Below are 17800 nucleotides of genomic sequence, written 5' to 3'. Positions count from 1 at the left end.
GTATATTTTGGTATGAACCTGCAGTTCTCCTCAAGTTATAGCTATTCTAGCTAGATAGTTAAAAGGATACACAGCAGTGTGTCTGTGTTACTCTTTATGAATAGGATGTCAAGTCGTGATAAATGCACATAACTGTGCAAGTATATTAGTCAGTATCTATCTTACTGATGCACACCACAATGTATATCTTTTGATATTAACTTTTCTCAAACCTCTCCTTGATTGTACAGCCCATACAATGTAGTTGCTGTACATGATTGTGATATTTGAATTATTCAGTTCCTGCCTTTTGCCTCCCCAAGACTGGTCATTGTTATAGTCGTTATTGTAATTGGTGATTACATTCTTACATTTTCTGTTACATTATGGAAAGTCTGATCTCTTTTGTATTAGCATGTATGTAATTTTGACTGAATTTGAAGATATTGTTGCTCAAGTCATTGATTTATATGTGCTATGTGCTTACCGGTATTACTTTTAGTGGCATTTTCAAACTTTTAAGTCAGCCTACTGAGCCTAGATTAATTTATTTTATTATTACATTAAGTAAAGTACCATTAATTGGTGAATGAATGAACATTGAAAATTTGGCATTTTGATTCAAATTAAAAATGTAAAATTTTCTCTTCCCAAATCTTACAAGAAAGTTACTTTTTATGTAGAACTTCAGAAAAGGCTTTTTCATTCTTGTTGATATGCCATCATTCGGAGCAGTGTGAAGAAGTGAAATTGAGTATAGGGTATTGAACGGATCTGTATTAGTGGGAACAGCTAATTTTTGAAAATTGTTGTGTGTTTCCCTAAGTGCTAGCTTGCTGCATTATTTTGTGTTTGTGATAATACTATTGGTGCCAAAATAAATGTGTAGCAAGTTGCAACCTTGTAGTTGCTTTCCTTTGATCTTTTCACTCTCACCACGATCTGGTTCGTGATTACGAGTATGATTCCTGATTGCTGACAGCACGGGGCTTTCCCCCACCCAGCCCCGACCCGACACTAGAGGCCCTAGTAGCGGTCATTTCAAAAAGCCCGCCGTCTGCTTCGCGCAAACGCCAAACAGCTGCTTGCAGCGCGCTCTGGCGGTCGACTCCTGAACCACTTCTTCGCAGAGGAGCCATTTCTGTGAAAAGATAGCCGTTTCTGGCTTGTCTTGCTTCAACCCCTCCAATTTAAGTGGTGAATTTGGACTAAATTGAGGATTTGTGAGCCGCCGACGTTGACACTGGTGAAGTCTGTGGTGCCGTCGGGCGAGAACGCCGTGTTTGCCGCCATTTTCCCCGAAATGGACGGTGATCAGACATCGGTCCGAGTCGTGGTACCGGACATTTCCGAACAGCTAACGAACAGGTCCGATGAACGCGGCCGCGGTGGCTTGCCCTCGGATGATCATGCTAACCCCGTTTCGGCTGTTTCGGTTACTCAAGTTGCGGTCCCAGTGTCTTCTGTTCCCGTGTCACTACCGGTGGGTTCCTTGATAGGAGTTTCAAGCACGGGAACTTTCAATGTCATCACTTCGGATCAATTGCAGGTGAATTGGAAGAATCCAAGATGGCTTTCTTTGCCTTTACGTAGCTGTTGATGCATCGTATTTTGCTCTGGCTATGCCGCCAAACAAGGCCTTCGTGGTCTGATTGTTGTTTTGACATTGTAGCTCTATTTTATCTTGTCATTTTAGTTTTGGGTTGAAGGTTAATACATGTAGCTTGATTTGCATCTTTTGTGTAGTTTTGCAGGAGAGTTTTTCATTCTGCTTTTATTGCATATTTTTTCCCCCTTTTCTGCTTATTGAATTAAACTAGCATTTTCTCTCTACTTTGCTGTTTTTTGTTTTTTAAAACCTGCTTGTAGTTGTTGTTCAAGATTTTGAAATCTTAACATAAAAAAATAAAAATAATGTGCTAACAACCGTTTTACATTTGATATTGATCTATGATCTTTGAGTTGAATGCGTCTGCGAAAGTAACTATCTCTTATTGTGATTGAAATTCTGTAACGATTTTATCAATGTACTTTTTATAATTTCCGTTAGTTAACATTTTTTCTACATGCTGAACTTACGTCAGCTGTAAATTTTGTATTCATTTGCAATTGATCTTCTCTGTCTTTCTATTTTCCGTTGTGCATGGTAGTTGGTATTTGTTACAAGCTCCTGATACAATTGCTGTTAAATGACCCATAATTTCCTCTTCTTTCTCAGTTGGCTGACACAGGAGATGTCAAACAAGTCCTTTGTGGCACACTCATATGTGAAGCTGAATCAGAACCTGAAAAAGATGATGATGGATCAAGAACTTGGGTATGATATACATTAATGTGTACCCTTAAAATTTTTTGCTCGAAGACCTGATTTTTAATTTAAAAGTCATGTTTTCTGTTTAGAATGGTGGTGAGAAAGTTGCCGCTGACGTCATTATTCAAGAAGATGGAGAGCAAAATGATGATACACCGAATAACTCACAAACATGGACAGACTCGATCAATATGCCAATCTTGCCCGTGAGATGCAAGGTATACACATTTTTGCAACTTTTTATCAAATATTTGATGAAAAAATTTGGTTGAAATGGGAAAGTATTTTCACATGCTTCCTTTTCTTTTACAGAACACAAATGCTGAACTACATAAAACTAAATTTGGATCAGGTGGTAGAGGCAGATGTGTAAAGTTAGGGGATCAGTGGTATACTCCCAGTGAGTTTGAAGCTGTTTGTGGGAGAGCATCCAGCAAGGATTGGAAACGAAGTATCAGGTGAGACAAGTTCACTGAAACTTTCTTCTTGTATCTAAAGTAACTCTGTTTTGGTAAAAAATACGGATTTTAGAATTGATTCCAGATTTGGCGGTCGGAGTCTTCTGACACTCATTGATGAAGGGGTGTTGACACCGCATGCCACCAGCTGTACCTGTTCAGCTTGCTGCGATGATGAAACTGCGGTGGGTTTTATGTCGATTTAAGCTAGATCTTGTTACAAATATGGAAGATGCTTCTTGATGTGTTGTAACTGTTAATAATCATGCCCATTTTTCTCTATAGACTGGCCCTGTCAGATTATTTACGCCTTATAAAAGAAGAAGACGGCGGGAAGGAGAAGAGCAAAGTAGAAAGAGGAAGAGGGCCACAACCATTGACAGCACTGGAGAAGACAGTGAAGATGGAGGAGGTGAGACACCACCTAAGGTCTCAACAAATTGCACAATCGGCTCGCACTTTGGTAAATTAATAACATGCTCTGATGCATGAGAGTAGCTAGTGTCTGTAGTCTCGTAGTATTTATTAATTCCATTTTATTTGATAAAATTTCTTGACATTTGTGTCAAGGTTTGTTGAGTACAGCCTCTACTGAAAGTGTAATGCATACAGTGGGGCATTTTGTTTGTGAAGTAGCCGATAGTTAAACATTTGTCCCTTACAAAATAATTTTTTCTTACTTTTTTGCATTAAGAAGATCTTCAAAATTTTAATGTCCAATGTAATGTTTGCAGACACTATCATATCAGATGCCATCATGGATGATAAAGAATCATGGCGAGGTAACCAGTTTAATGCTTCGGTCTCAAGTACTTCAGGAAATCAGACATCTCAAGCAGTGACTGTTATGGCACCTACCATGCTCACCACTCAGGCAACTGTTGATCAGCTTCAGTCTGCACAAGAATACCAAGTTGTTACTCAAGGACATCAAGTACAACTTCAGCCACAAGTTCGGACTCAACCTGCTCAATCGTCGTCAGATGCATTCCATAGATTAGATGAGGTACAGTAATTTCAAGTATTTACCTGGTAATTCTCTTGTTAGGGCCATAGTTATCATATTCTCATGTATTTTATGTGGTAAGAAAATTGCTAATGTACTTTTAATTTTTAGATTGCTACAAAAATGCAAAAATTGACAAATCAGTTTCGAAAAGCTCTTGAAGAGGCTCGGGAATTGTCTCGTTTAGAAAAAGAGCAAATTAATAGGGATAATCAGGCTGTGATTGATAGTCAAGTCAGGTAAGCTGAATGTTTTCTATTTGAGTGCCTCTTTTGGGATCATTTCCCCTTTTTACTACTTTTCCTCTTACTATTTTCAGAGCCGTGTTTGAATCAAGAGGGGGGTTGCCAGTTGTTGTGGATCCAATAGAAGCAGTTGGTCTGGAACCAACTACAGGTGCTCCCAGTGCTGAAAGCAATTCTGATACCAAAAAGGTATGCTCCTACAACATCCTTGACTACTCAAACTTGTGTTTGAAATTCTGTCAAACTTATATTATAAAGCCTGTAATTAATCTTCTATTCATTACTTTCTCAGTGCGCCAACTGCAATAGGGAAGCATATGCAGAATGTTCACTATGTCGCAGAACTCCATATTGCTCTACATTCTGCCAAAGAAAAGACTGGGGTAGCCATCAAGTTGAATGTGTTCGAACCGCAAGTGCAGATCAAAATGGACAGCAGATAATGCTTATCGTTGAAAGTTCAGAGCAAGTCTTAGGCCATACTGAATGAGGTTTAGAAAACACCCAGCCTACCTTTGGCCAATCGGTGCCGCCAGTTTTGCCTTCACTCCCACTTGGCTGGGTGTTTTCTAGGACTTGAGGTAATTGCAAAAACATCTACAGTTGAGCTGTTTTGGCTGGAGCCTTCATGAAGTGTTAGGACTCTTGTCACACTCCCAAAGGAGTGAATATGATTGTTTTTTTTTGTTGGTGTTTTTCTCCCAATTTTTTGATGTTTGCTTTTCATCCCAATTTTGTAATGGACCTTTTATTATTTAAAGACTGTGGGGCCTTTTCACCAAGAAATGTGCCGATCAGTTTGTACGGCTGTGCTGAGTGGAAGTATCCAGACTAGACAAATTGAGATGTTAATGATATTGGCCTGAAATGTAAATGCTCGTATCAATGATTTTGGTAGTTATTAAATGAAATGATATCCTTATTATGTAGCTCTAAAATTTTAATTGAAAGACTGGTTTTTCTGAGTAATAACCTGATCAGGACTTGCTCCACTTTTATTTGTGTGCCCCTGTAACTATGGCTCTACCAATCTATTGATTTTTGACGTTTTTCTCTTGCATACAGTCCACAGTTTTAAGTTTTTGGATGTAACTTAAACCTGGCTGATTTTGAAATGTTTTCACTTAATTAAACATGCTGTTGGTTTCTCTCTTCCTAATGTGTCTTTGTATTGAAGGTTTATGTCAAGTTTCACTTTCTATTGTTACCAATGTGTTTCCAAATGATCTCTAATCAATATTGGATATATCACATGACAGAAATAGTACGCATATTTGTTGTAAGATGTCTCATTTTATGTAATCCATGAGACTATTAGTCTCATGTGTCAACTGTTCTGGTTATGAAAATGAATTAGTGTGTTTGAGACTTTTCAATGTAGTAACTGCTAAGTTTCAAGAAATGGCAATCCTGAAAGTAATAGTTTCAATCATTTTGTTCCACCATTCTTACCAAAAGCTATTTATTGTTGAATAAACATATTTTCCTGAATGGGAACTATCAGTGGACTGTTCTGTTAAGTTTTTAGTCAGACTTTTATTGTAAAATAAAAAAAGAAACAATAACAAATTGGTAATGCCAATATACACGTAATGTAAATGACCTCAGCTTAAGATGGTGATTTAAATTGTTCAGAGGGGTTTCAACTTCACAGAAAAACAAGGTGAAAGTATAATAACACAGCCAAATTAAACTCCAGATGCTCAAAGCTGCTTCTCAGGTGTTGTCACTTTATACCACTATGATCAAGATCGACGCATGCAAAGCATGGAATTAATTTCCCAAATCAAACGCCGCATTGAATCAATCACCTCCTTCAAATGTTTGTTTTTAAGCAACACTTGCTAAAAAAACAAACAAAAAAACCATGAGAAAACATTATTAGTTTAGACCAGAAAAGCATAACAGAGCTACAAAAGAACAGCTTCACAAGCAGGACTTCCACCAACACTTCACAGATTGGTGAGCACACGAGCAAGCAATATACTACATTAAGCACCTACCTCCATAATTTCGCGTCGTTCTTCACAAGCAGTTCGGTAGGATTCTGACATCTTCCTTTCGTCTGCTTTTTGGTCCCATTCTTCTTTCAAAGGGATTAGGCTCTACAATTTATTAAATAACATTAGGGGCTTGGAGCAAACATCTCACACAAACAATTAAACGAGGAAAAACATACCTCAATGTGCATAAACTCCATACCCTGAAGTTGTGCATTTTCATTGCACCGTTGATAAATCATGCTCAACTTTTTAAAATTTCCTTTGATATGACTCAACAGTTCTTGAATTTTAATTTTCCTCTCATTGCATATGCTAGCTCCTTGAGGAGTTCCATTTGGCGGCTAAATGATAATAATAATAAACAGTTAGAAAGGAATTATAAAACAAAGCAAACACAAACCAAACTTAAAATTACCTGAAGTGTCTTTAAAAGGGTAAAAACTTCTGTCATTCTAGATACTATCTCCTGAACCACTTCCAAACCATAACGACATAAAGCTGCAGTGTTGATTTCTTGTTTTTGTACAGGTGCCACAGCACCAGACTGATTTGGGTCTTGGCCAGGTGCTGATACTGCAACAGTATTTCCACTGTTGGGCATTTGGTTACCAGGCTGCGGTGCTTGACCCATAGCTGATTGAGGCATTTGCTGTTGATTTTGAGGTGAAACTCCTGGCCCTACCTAAGAATAAATTTAATTGAAAATAAAAATAGATTCAGATCAAAAATCACATTTTGAGTGACTGATTGGTTCCGAAAAAGACAGAAAGTCCAATAATTAATAGAATACCTTGACTTGCTGTTGCATTTGTACCCCCATTTGAGGATTCTGCTGTTGCATCGGAGGAACTGCTGTGGGCCCTGAACCACCCATGTTGTAAGCCTGAGGGCTCACCATGCCTGAACACAAACCATATTTTTCACATATCATTAAGCATAACGTTACAACATTGTAAATTAATTAGGATACAATACCTTGTTGAGCTCCCATCATATTTCCCATTTGAGGACCACCAACAAACTGCTGTTGACGCATTGGCATCGGATGGTTAGCATTTTGTTGGCCCATAGGGAAGTTCCCAGGAAAGTTATGCTGAGGCCCAGACATGACTCCCTGAAAATAAAGAAACGAAATGAATAAAAGTTACATAAATCAGAAAGAATTGACCATTATTATCGATTACGCCGACCCAAACATACCGGCTTGATTCAAACTACTCTGGAAAAGTGGGTAAAGGAACCCTTAAATTGAATGATAAAGTCTCATCCGTATCAAAGATATTTCCAGGCGTTATAAAAGAATATTTGAGAACCATCAAGACAGGGCACAATCTTGAAGTCTAAATAAACAAATGATTCTAACCTCAAAAGTCTTTAGTCTAAACAAAATCGATCCAGCGCCTTGTCGTTTACACTTGGACAGTAATTTAAGGCCAAGCCAAATTTTCGCAAGATAGTTTAAGGCATATGATGGCATCCCACCTACTTAACCACCATCAAAGAGTTAAATCAATTATTAGAGACAATAAAGACTTTAAGAAAATACAAAGAAGTAATTCAGTCGTTGGCGTGCCTTGGAGGAACGCCCCCCTTTCTCCTCCTCCCTCCCCCCCTCCCCCGTTGGCTTCCACCAATCGCAAGAGCTGCAGCGTTCTGCTTTCGCCACTGACAGTTGTGGTTGGTTGTGACAGGTGCAGGTGCAGAAGAAGATGGTTTCAAGTACAATCCCATGTCGACTGTGTCGGAGGTAAAGAAAAGGGCTAATTGATTGATTCCTGAACATGTTTCGGTATGTCTTATAACTTCTAAGATTATCTTTACTTCACTTGAATAATATTTCTAGGTTAAAGTATTGTTGGTTTCTTGGGCCCCTGTTTCGTTCTGCTTCGGCTCGGTGTTTGCTTGTTTTTGGTCTCACAACCCCACTTTTTTTCTTCATAACCCTTCTGTCAAATTGTTAACGATAATATAAATTTGCAGCAGGCATCTAGATGTATTAGCCTGTGACCTGCTCTCTTATTGGAAAGGAGTTCGTGGGGCTTAAGGGTTCATTCATGGCATTTATGTTTTTGGTTGTGGTTTGTAAGAAGTGATCACTTGTCCTGTCTTTTGGAAACTTCCCTCATCTAAAGCAGTCTCTTTATCTCTGTTTCAGAGTGGACATGGTTAGCATGACTAATGGCTGCGCATGATCTTCAGCAGCTCTGTGATGTTGAGTTTAATAAGCTGACTTTGAAGCTTCAAAAAGGGTTGAAACAGGATATTGCCAGGTAATGCGCCACAAGCTATACAATTTCTGTGTTTTAATTATACCCTCTGACCAGAACTTTGCTGCCTTTTTTTGAAGGAATTTACTTGTACTTACTTTAATTACTAGCAAAATCACAGAAGAAAAATGTTTACAGGATTTATGGTGATTCCCTATTTTGTGATTTGGAATTAGTTTTTGGTAAAACTTCATTACACGTAAACTGTTGTTTGCTGGAAGTACGTGCAAAGTCCTTTTATGCGCAGCTGTGCTCCCTTCAGCAGCTGTTTTCAAAAGGATGTGATCTTGATATTACAACTGTCAAAACAATTGAAAATTTTCTAAGGTATAATGGTCAATTTTGCATGTATGGATCATGGCTGTTTCATCATGTTTCAGAACAAAGCTAATGTTACATTCCTTTTCTTTCAGAGATGTTTATGAATGTGACGATATTAGCTCAGCAGAGGCTCTTCTTGTGGAAAGTCTGAAAAGTACTGCAATAAGTCCTGATATCGACCAATATTCTACTCCTTTAACTTCGCCTTCAGAGATTTTTAATGAAGAAAAGAGTCTTGTCTTAAATCCTGACCATTCTTATTATTCAATTGTACCTCTTGATTGGGAGGAAGAATTGGCGGAACAGGACTTTCTGATTGAATCTTTCTGTTCAATATTACGCAAAGAACAAAACCAGAAAAAATTAAGACCACAAAAATCTTCATCTCTTAATTTTAAAACATACAATAAGCAACAAGATTCCAGAAGCTTATTGGATCTGAAGAGAGCTGTGGAAGAAGATAGCCTATTTCTTCAAGAAGAAGATATTCTTGGTTCATATGAAAATTCAATCATTATAAACAATCATTTCTTGGAATCAAAGTCAAAAAAAATAAAATGCAGTGTAATTCACCGTGTCAACAAGGAATTGGACATTTCCTGTGATGAATGTGGATTTTTTGATGCTGAAGATTCTTCCAGCCTATACAATGAAGGTCTAGCTGACATTCTTAAGGTTGTATCAGATCAGAGTAAAATGAGTTCAAATATGGATATGGGGCCAGACTCTGGTCTAGCTACAAGTGCAGAGGATATCCCCCTTGATCAAGAAAGTGGTTTGGAAGTGTCTAAATCCATTTCCTCATCCGTTTCATCAGATTGTTGTGTTTGGGACTCGTCTGGTGCCCCTCAGACCACTGATGTGGCTTCATGGGTGGACCAGGCGCCTCATCCTGATAATACAAATGTTCAATCAGATTTTGTGGATCGTGTCCTGGAGGAACTTGTTGGCAAGAGTCAAAACTCGATTCCTGCCTCAAGTTGTGTGGATAGTTTTGCAGCAGTTGGTGTTACAAGTACTCCCAAACATTGTTTTTTCATAGATGCTTCGAGCCTACTCGATGAAAGTGAGATTGCCACCTCTAAAGCAGAGCTGGATTCTGATGGAAGTAAATCTGCACCCACTCGCCAAGTTGTTGATGCCTGTGTGATGTCAGAAACTGGAATAACAGAAAAATGGATGACTTTTAATAAAATAAGTGGTGTTTCAAGCCTGTCACAAATAAAAGAAAAGGTCACCTGTGAAGAGGAAGATAGTGACTTAAACATGGAGAAAAACACGGAGGAAACATGTGAAAACGATTCAGTTGTTGAGAATGTAGTTAAGACTAGAAGATTGCAGTCATGCCAAGAATCTGTAAAAGATGATAAACCACCATCATTAATCCGCAGTGATACATTTGAATTAGAAACTGAGGATGAAAGACTCGCAATTCTCAGGCAGGATTATGAGCGTAGACAAGGAAGCTTGATTTTTCAGAGATGTTTGTCTCAGAGCTCAGGTCCTCTTTCTGATGGTGGGTCAGAACATGATCTCAACCAGCACTGTACTTCATTAATCCTCCCAGATCTGGACCCCACTCTGGCAATGGCAAGCATGTCATTATTTCCAACACATGTGGTTGATGAAGAAATTCAGACTCCAGATTCTCTCAACAATGATCTTCCAGGAGCTCTGAACATGGACAGATTTAACATAAGTAAATCAGAAGATGAAGGGGCTCAGTCACCAAAGGAGGATGGCGTTGATGGTGTAGTGACTCAGACTGGTGTGGGAAGCCTGCCTCCCGACTTTGTGTCTCATATAAAGAGTGATGTCTCAAGTCCTCTGTTTTCTAGAAGGAAAACAGATAGTGCTCCTATTCTCTCTGGGGCAGCTCCTCCATTGTCTCCAGTCAAAACTCCCTCTGAAAGAAATGTGAAAAACCCTCTGACTAGTTCAGTTTTATCTGCATGGGTTGTTGATATCAGTGACTTGACAAACTCCCCTGAAGTGCGGAGAAGGAAAGGAGACTCCTCTCTGGACACATCAGTTTCAGAACTTAAAGACGAACTGAGTGCTTCCGAAACCAAAAGCTCTTCTTCAAGCTTGGGCTTCTTTATTGACTTAAAAGATCCACAACCTTCTCTCGAAGACAAATATGACAGAATACCGAAGAGTGAGGGAAGCAAAATCTCTAGACAGTCTTCAGATTCTGGAAAAAATGGGAAACTTAATGCATGTGAGTTTTTTGTTGATCTGAAACATTCATCTGCTCCTCAGAAGGAATCAGCTAAACCCGAAACAGCACAAGGTACTGAGAAGAAACTGTTTTCCATGTTCATTGACATTGGTGACAAAGGTCGCCCCAAAACAAAACCAGAGTTGTCATCAAGGTCAAGAACTCCTCTTTCCTCTTTCTCTACCAAATTGAAAACTGGTTCAGGAGCTGCATCTGATGGATCAAATGGTAAGTCCAGTGAACCGAAAGATGGCATAAGCTCGTTTTCACACTCTTTATCTTCATCATCAATTCAAAATAGTGATCCCAAAAAGAATAGCTTCTTCATGTTTATCGATTCTGAGTCAGGAAACCAGAAAGGTCCTACTTCCAGCAAGGGAGCTGCGATGCAAAGCACTAATAACAGCAAAGAAAGAACCACTTCTAGAATCCATCATGTGAGAGCAAGCAGTGTCTCTTGTGAAAAAAATGTACCCAGCTTTCTGTCATCTTCAAGAAATTTGAACTCTCAATCTTTACATAGTGTTGAAATAAACAGTGAAAATGATGACCCTGCTGTGAAACCAATGTTTGCATCATTTCATGCATCATTACGCATAGAAGAACCTCTTGAAGGAAGAATGCAGAAAAGTCAAGAAGAAATTGGTGAATCGGATTTATCTAGTCACATGACTACAGGTTCCAATGAATCGTCAGCATGCTCTCTAGAAACTTACTCTGTCCATACGCCTGACCAATCTTCTGCAACTGATAATTATTCCTCTGAGAAAAGAGACGATTTCCAGTTCAAAACTGGTAATGATGGAATGGTCAGTGAGGAACAATCTCGAGAAACCGATCATAAATCCTTGCCGAGACCTTCTGAAAAGTTTAAGAGTTCATCAAAAGCAGGAATTTCCTCAAAACCTGAAACCAAACTCAAGCTGGAAAGCAAGACAGCCAAAAGTTTTGTTCGTCTTTCAGATTTAGATAAGGAGCCCACCAACATTTCTGACCAGACTGCCCCATCAGCTGCTCACAGAATGAGCCGAAGTATTCCTGAGACATCATGGATTGAGAGTAAATTGTTAATGTCTCAGTCTGTGGGAGGAGGATCTGCAGCCATGACCAGTTCAAGTCGTTCTTTGTCTCGTTTGTTCCCTCACTTATCAATGCATAGTGGTAATTTGGGACGTAGTAAAACTTCAAGCACCTGTAGTCCATTTACAGAAGATTATGATACAATGCGGTCATCACAAGTATCGGACTTAAGTAGCATGCAGAGCAGTGCAGGATTAGGTACAGACTCATTGAAAAAGTGAAGTTTTAGTGCTTTTGTTGGCCATTTGAGGACGATTTTAACTCTTATTTTAAATTCTCTTTTATCCAGAATACAGCACTGAGTCAACAGATATATCATCTGACAGAGCATCTCCTGCTACTCAATTGGGTGATGATTTACTGAAGATGTTCCTAGAGGGAATCAACACTGATGTGATAGTGGAAGTGGGAGGAAGAAGAATAAAAGCCCACAAATGTATTTTAAGTTCACGTTGCCAGTACTTTGCTGCTGTTCTAAGTGGTGGATGGGTTGAGAGCGCTGGCAATGTAATCTCACTACAAGGGTACAGTTTCTTTCTCAAGAAATTTATCTTGTCTTGTTGTTAAAAGTCCAATCTGGTAACACTCCTTCCTGTTCTGTTCAAAGGTTTTCTTACACTGTAGTACACTTTGCACTATGTCACATCTACAGTGGAGCAAGCACTATTCCTGATCAGATCAGCATTGTTGAATTAGCTAGTTTAGCTGATATGCTTTCCCTTGAAGGTTTGAAAGATGTAATTATGTACACTTTAAAAGTAAAATACTGTCATTTTTTCCACAAGGTAAATTTTAATGATCCTTCTTTGAGAAATAACTAATTTTTACAATACTGCTAATTTTTCTATTTCTTCCTTTCCAGCCATGTGCTGTGTGCTCTGTTGGGGTGTTGGAATGTTTACCTTTGGCTGCAGCCTACGGTTTAGATGACATATATCGGAAGAGTCTGCGGTGGATTACAAAGTATTTTGTTCGTATTTGGCCCACTAAAACATTCACAGCCTTACCACGTGAGCTCATGGAAAAATGTTACCAGCAACATATTATACATATGGTAAATCAAATAATCAATTAAAATCAAGAAAATTATGATTTCCCTCAAATCTACCTTTTCCATTTGATAATTCAATATTAATGTTGACTTTTCAGACTGCAGAAAATGTACTTGAAACCATTCTATGTTGTGATAAACTTCTTTCAACTATACCAACAGTTCGATGGGCTGAACCTGTCTTTTCTCTAACATCAAGACTAATGGAGATGTGCATCAAATTTATGTCTGACAACTTTTCTGCTGTGATGTCTTCTGAAAAGTAAGTATTCAGGATTCCTAAATTGTGTTTCTGGATAGTTGTGTCTTTCCATCCTTCAATCCAATACTATAGTATTATTATAATAATACTTTAATTCTTTGTGTCAGTTTCCTTTCAATGGGGAAAGAGGTACCATGGAATGTTGGAAGATTCCAAGAAAGTCTTGTTTCTGCATGTGAACGCATGCCTCCTGATCAATCATGCCGTTCATATAAACAACTTCACAGTGTACTTGAAGTTGTTCAAGGGTCAGACCCTCCTCCTGAAATGACATGGCACCCTGTGAGTATAAATGCAATCTTTTTTTGAAACCAAGAGCAAGTTTTAAAAATACTGTAGTACTGATGCTAAAATTCTTCAATATCCTTACAGAACTTTGTGGAACTGTTGGTTCATTTGCATGATCTCTCTGAACGTACATTGATAAGGCAAGCTGCTCGAGCCGCACGCACTCCAGGGTGGGGTCAGATGCCTACTGAGCTGCGACGCAAGATCCAAGATGCAGCCTGTCTGGTGTTAGCTCCTGCTGACCATGCAAGCTCTCGTTATAAGGTTGGTTGGTTGGTTGCTACTAAAGTGGCAAGGCAGTCACAGCTGCATCCCCTAAGTTGCAATGCGTGGCAGTGGGGTGTAGTATTGGTACATTAATAAAAACTAATAACAATCTTGGTTTGTTCTTTTTCTACAGAGGATTAGTAGTGACGGTTTGAAGCAGACTGGTCAACAAAGCAGTTATTCTCGTAACTTAGACCTGCATCAAGTTAAAATGGCCATGGCACAGCATGCTCGACGGACTAATAGTAATGATACCAATGCTGCAAGCTCGGTTGTAGTTCGGAAAAATATTCCTTCAAACCGGTCTAACACAGTGGCTCGAAGAAGTGCTCCAGTTGCCACCAACAAGCCTAAACAAGCTGAGAAATCAACTTCGGCTCCATCTCAAGGACGACCAATTACCTGGCCGGTAACCATCTCTTTCCAATATAATTGTTCCTCACATGTGTATTTAATTCATAGGTTTTAACTTAATGCATTTTCTGTTGTAGGCTCAAGTTAAGTCTAGGTACTTAGAAAAGCGTCCCAACCATTGCAAGCAATCTATAGATATCCAAGAGCATAAAAAGCGGGTGGATGCTCCAGTACCGCAGAGGCGAGTGCCACCTCCTGTCAAAAGCATGCTTTTATCTTCATCAGACTCCTCTAGAAACTCATCACCAGCCATGAAGAGATCTAACAACATGATTTCATCCATTTCAAAAGTTACTGATTCGTCTTCCAGAACCAGGGCTGCCACTGTAACTGTTTGCAACTCCTCCGCTTCTCGCCTTGATGTAACAAACTGGAAAGAAGATGGTATCTCAAGAAGCACTGACAACATAGCCAGGCGTTCGTTACCCACGAATGACAAAGCTCTCTCTATGACTGAATCCATAAAGACACCTCTTGCTGCCAGAAAAGTGAAGGATTCCGTGTCTCCAGAAAATCCTCTCCAAGCAAAGCAGGATGGTGCTGACAGTCAAACTCCATTGACTCTTGACACACGTTCACAAAGCATAACAATGTCCAATGATTCTTTAGCTACAGTATCATCTTCTGATGATGTTCATTTGACTTATTCTGAAAAGAGTCAGGAAACCAAGAGTTCCAAATTGTTGCTGAATAGTTCTTCCCAGGTGCATACTAATGGATTAAAGAAAAGTGATGCAAACCTTTCAAGAACACCTCTCATCTTGGCTAATAAAAGGGCTTTATCATTAAATGCACAAAATAAAACTCTTACATCAAAATCAAGAACTCCAGACAGTAATACTATTGGAACTTCCAGGACACCATTGTCGCTCATGACAAAAAGGAGTCTGTCCCATAATGTTAAATCTCCAATTTTGTCAAATGCCTCCAGCCGCCTAGCAATTCCTCTTCGAACATCAAAATCTGTATCTTCCGTTCCTGATAAGGGGCAGGTAAAAGCCAATGTCTCTGCAGAGGGTTTGTCCTCTAAAAAACAGAGCAGTAAAGACCAACCCCGCAACGTCTCTGTCCCTTCTAAGCGTGCTAGCACAGGCAGTTCAAGTGTTTCTACTTCTTCATTAGCAGGAAGAGTGTTATCCTCGAGAGGAAGTAACATTAATAACAGTGAAAACAAAAGTTCAAAATCTAAGAAAACTGATAAAACTAATGGGACTAGTAGCTTAGCTAGTACAGTGCATCCCACTGTGGGGCCTCGATCAGGGACATTTTTAAAGGATGAACCTACTATCCTGAAAGCCCCTGTAGTGGAAAATACTTGATTTTTTTTATCAGCGTATCGAGTTATGTTTTATGTATAAGGTGGCATCACATCATTATGCACGACCACTTCTAGTCATTGTGCCATTCAAGGCAATATTATTTGTGTGCATATATATGTTTTAGTTATGTTTTATGATAAACTATGAGGTTTCATTGTCCCTCTAGTGTATGTTTTGCTGTAGATGGATGAAAATTTTTTTTCAGACAGACATCTTATTTGGTTTTCCCCTTCTGTGAGAGTGCATTTGTTTTCATAGTCTGGAAAATTGCTATTGCAATCTATTATGGCTCCGATATCTCACAAATGTGCCAATTGAACGCACTTTGTGCAACAGCCTTTTGGCATGCTTTTCATGCCTTGTCCTCAGAAATTTCTTGACTAGTACAAGTTTGTCTTATTTTGCTTCTATTGTTACACGTGCTGTACTTTTGACCGTAAAAGTGGAACTCCATATGAATGTTTAAGAAGACGCTTCTTACTGTAAATATTGTACGTATGAATCAATTATCCTAGAACTGATTAGATTTCGCTCTAATTTTCCTTATTCTTAAATAATAAAATATGGTGTCTAGTCAGCTGTTCCAAAAATAGAGAAGGAAATACTTCACATTCCTAAGAATTTTGCTTATGATGATGTTCCATGAATTTATTCTATACATTGCATTTATTGTCTGGTGATGATTGTGCATACCCTATTCATGCACAAACTGTCGTACAGTACTGTTCCGAGTGGAAAATTTATCTTACCCTGTGATAATGGAGGCTTCAGCCTTTTTTCTTTTATGCAATTTAAATGTAAGTATCCATATGAAATTCCGTTGTGTAATGGGAGGCTTTTTTTCTTTTTGGTTTTTGAGAGGAAGATGTGTGTACTTAAATGAAAGAAGTTTCCTGCAGTCCTAATTAAGTGAGAGAACTGCCCAGTGACATCCCTCTTATAATTCTTTTCATACTTTAGTTTATTTGTTGGTACACTTCATGTGAATTTTGCCATCTCATTCGTTCTAAATATATTTTATTTATAAATAGCTTTGAATTCTGACTGTCATTGTAATCTGGTAATGAAGCCTTTGTGATTTAAGTACTTATAGGAAGCCAGAGCTTGATAGTGTTTTCCTTGATGTATACATATTAAACCTAGTAAACTACTCTACAGTCTTTCGACTCTAAATTTACTACTTCGAATGCTTATTGGGAATAAAATAAGCACTCTGAAAGTTAAATATAGTTACTTTCCATGGAAAGAAAAATTGGGTGTCTGGCTTTTCACTCGCCGTTAACACTTGATACTTAGCTGGTAAAATTCCACTGCATCATGCTTGCTTGTGTAGCTTCTACAAAAATTATACTAAAGTACCATGATGATTTTATATACATCCTGTATTATTTTAAAATGATTGTGTGATAAATTTTCCTAATCGATTGATTAGTGTCCCTTATGTTTCTAAGTTTAAGTTGAACCAAAGAAATGTAGTTATTGTGTGTCCATGTATTTGAACAGTACAATAGTGCATAGAGAATAAGTTATCTTTTTGTGCTATAGCTAAAGAAGTTGTGTTGATAACCAGTGTGTTTGCTTGGGACTGTAAGTCTGTTTGTGTGTGTGTGGAAGGGGGCAGGAGGGGGAGGCATTGATATGGAACATAAATTGTACATTCCTTCAAGAAAGTTAATTTCTAAAATTCGTACATGTTATCCAACTTTATTGGTTCTTCTTGTTTTCCTGTTTATTTTTTTCTGTCAGAATACTTTATGCTGTAGAAAGCCTTGATCATTGTTTAGTGAGGGTTTTTTCCTTGTTGATCTTTACTTGTTACTATCTGCAAAACGGGCAACATTTAAGGTTTTATGCTTGTGGGCTTTATTGTCAATAAATATTTTCCAAAATGACGCACAGTGTTTATTTAATCCTGCCTATCACCATAATTTGCAAAGACTGAGAATGTTTGTGGTCTAGCGAAATCTTGCATCAGCTCTACTAGCTCTAGGCAAGGATTTATGCCTCTGGGTTGAGTCTTTAAGGGGAAGCGTTTTGCGCCCTGCACCCCTCCGAACAATAGCGCTGCGAAGGTAGGCCACCCATCATGGATTTTTCACGTTTTGGTCAAAAAAATTAAAAATGACCCAAATTGGGGTATGTTGTGCTGTGGCACTCCCTCATCATCCCTGACACTATTTCGGGGACCATATAGGCCCTAAACAGTCTATTTCAGGCAAAAAACTGGAATTATTGCGATGCGGGCCGGGGTGCACGAGGGGTGGCCTACCTCTGCGGCACTGGCTCGAGGTTTGTCTTCGATTTTTCG

General features: G+C 38.7%; 3 protein-coding genes across 8 annotated transcripts; 2 read left to right on the top strand and 1 right to left on the bottom strand.

The window, feature by feature from the left end:
• Positions 1-1091: 1091 nt before the first annotated feature.
• LOC117640601 (deformed epidermal autoregulatory factor 1) lies at positions 1092-5499 on the top strand. Of its 4 annotated transcripts, none has more exons than XM_034377200.1 (10): positions 1092-1462; positions 2198-2296; positions 2380-2508; positions 2603-2748; positions 2822-2933; positions 3034-3211; positions 3483-3754; positions 3866-3993; positions 4074-4188; positions 4292-5499. In XM_034377200.1, exons 1-10 carry the CDS (start codon positions 1283-1285, stop codon positions 4487-4489), a joined length of 1557 nt encoding a protein of 518 aa, XP_034233091.1. In that variant the 5' UTR covers positions 1092-1282; the 3' UTR covers positions 4490-5499. The 4 variants fall into 4 exon arrangements, with proteins under 4 accessions (XP_034233091.1, XP_034233089.1, XP_034233088.1 ...); XM_034377198.1 differs by having other exon boundaries at positions 1092-1528; positions 2834-2933; XM_034377197.1 differs by having other exon boundaries at positions 1092-1528.
• Positions 5500-5513: 14 nt separating this feature from the next.
• LOC117640604 (mediator of RNA polymerase II transcription subunit 30) lies at positions 5514-7584 on the bottom strand. Of its 2 annotated transcripts, none has more exons than XM_034377203.1 (7): positions 7366-7584; positions 6978-7116; positions 6793-6902; positions 6418-6684; positions 6179-6343; positions 6003-6104; positions 5514-5843 (listed from the first exon to the last, which is right to left on the bottom strand). In XM_034377203.1, the coding sequence occupies exons 1-7, from the start codon at positions 7477-7479 to the stop codon at positions 5745-5747; spliced, it is 996 nt and encodes a 331-aa protein (XP_034233094.1). In that variant the 5' UTR covers positions 7480-7584; the 3' UTR covers positions 5514-5744. The 2 variants fall into 2 exon arrangements, with proteins under 2 accessions (XP_034233094.1, XP_034233095.1); XM_034377204.1 differs by having other exon boundaries at positions 7203-7488.
• A 49-nt stretch (positions 7585-7633) lies between these two features.
• Positions 7634-17384, top strand: LOC117640033. Of its 2 annotated transcripts, none has more exons than XM_034376224.1 (12): positions 7634-7749; positions 8158-8272; positions 8408-8596; positions 8683-12089; positions 12181-12415; positions 12499-12676; positions 12754-12945; positions 13041-13204; positions 13312-13486; positions 13577-13756; positions 13893-14168; positions 14251-17384. In XM_034376224.1, exons 2-12 carry the CDS (start codon positions 8181-8183, stop codon positions 15490-15492), a joined length of 6330 nt encoding a protein of 2109 aa, XP_034232115.1. In that variant the 5' UTR covers positions 7634-7749; positions 8158-8180; the 3' UTR covers positions 15493-17384. The 2 variants fall into 2 exon arrangements, with proteins under 2 accessions (XP_034232115.1, XP_034232114.1); XM_034376223.1 differs by having other exon boundaries at positions 7680-7791.
• The last annotated feature ends 416 nt before the right edge of the window (positions 17385-17800 follow it).

This window comes from Thrips palmi, unplaced genomic scaffold, assembly GCF_012932325.1.
Source record: "Thrips palmi isolate BJ-2018 unplaced genomic scaffold, TpBJ-2018v1 HiC_scaffold_12, whole genome shotgun sequence".
NCBI lineage: Eukaryota > Metazoa > Arthropoda > Insecta > Thysanoptera > Thripidae > Thrips > Thrips palmi.
This window is presented reverse-complemented; position numbering and strand designations above follow the sequence as displayed.

Excerpts from the sequence above, each read along its gene's own strand:
- LOC117640601 (XM_034377197.1), top strand. The coding sequence starts at position 1,283 with ATGGACGGTGATCAGACATCGGTCCGAGTCGTGGTACCGGACATTTCC. Across the intron at positions 2,297-2,379 it reads ATGATGGATCAAGAACTTGG|AATGGTGGTGAGAAAGTTGC; the intron begins GTATGATATACA and ends TTTTCTGTTTAG. Across the intron at positions 4,189-4,291 it reads GCAATTCTGATACCAAAAAG|TGCGCCAACTGCAATAGGGA; the intron begins GTATGCTCCTAC and ends TTACTTTCTCAG.
- LOC117640604 (XM_034377203.1), bottom strand. The coding sequence starts at position 7,479 with ATGCCATCATATGCCTTAAACTATCTTGCGAAAATTTGGCTTGGCCTT. Across the intron at positions 7,117-7,365 it reads TTAGACTAAAGACTTTTGAG|GGAGTCATGTCTGGGCCTCA; the intron begins GTTAGAATCATT and ends CTTTATTTTCAG. Across the intron at positions 6,903-6,977 it reads TATGATGGGAGCTCAACAAG|GCATGGTGAGCCCTCAGGCT; the intron begins GTATTGTATCCT and ends GTTTGTGTTCAG.
- LOC117640033 (XM_034376224.1), top strand. The coding sequence starts at position 8,181 with ATGGCTGCGCATGATCTTCAGCAGCTCTGTGATGTTGAGTTTAATAAG. Across the intron at positions 12,090-12,180 it reads GCAGAGCAGTGCAGGATTAG|AATACAGCACTGAGTCAACA; the intron begins GTACAGACTCAT and ends TCTTTTATCCAG. Across the intron at positions 14,169-14,250 it reads GACGACCAATTACCTGGCCG|GCTCAAGTTAAGTCTAGGTA; the intron begins GTAACCATCTCT and ends TTTCTGTTGTAG.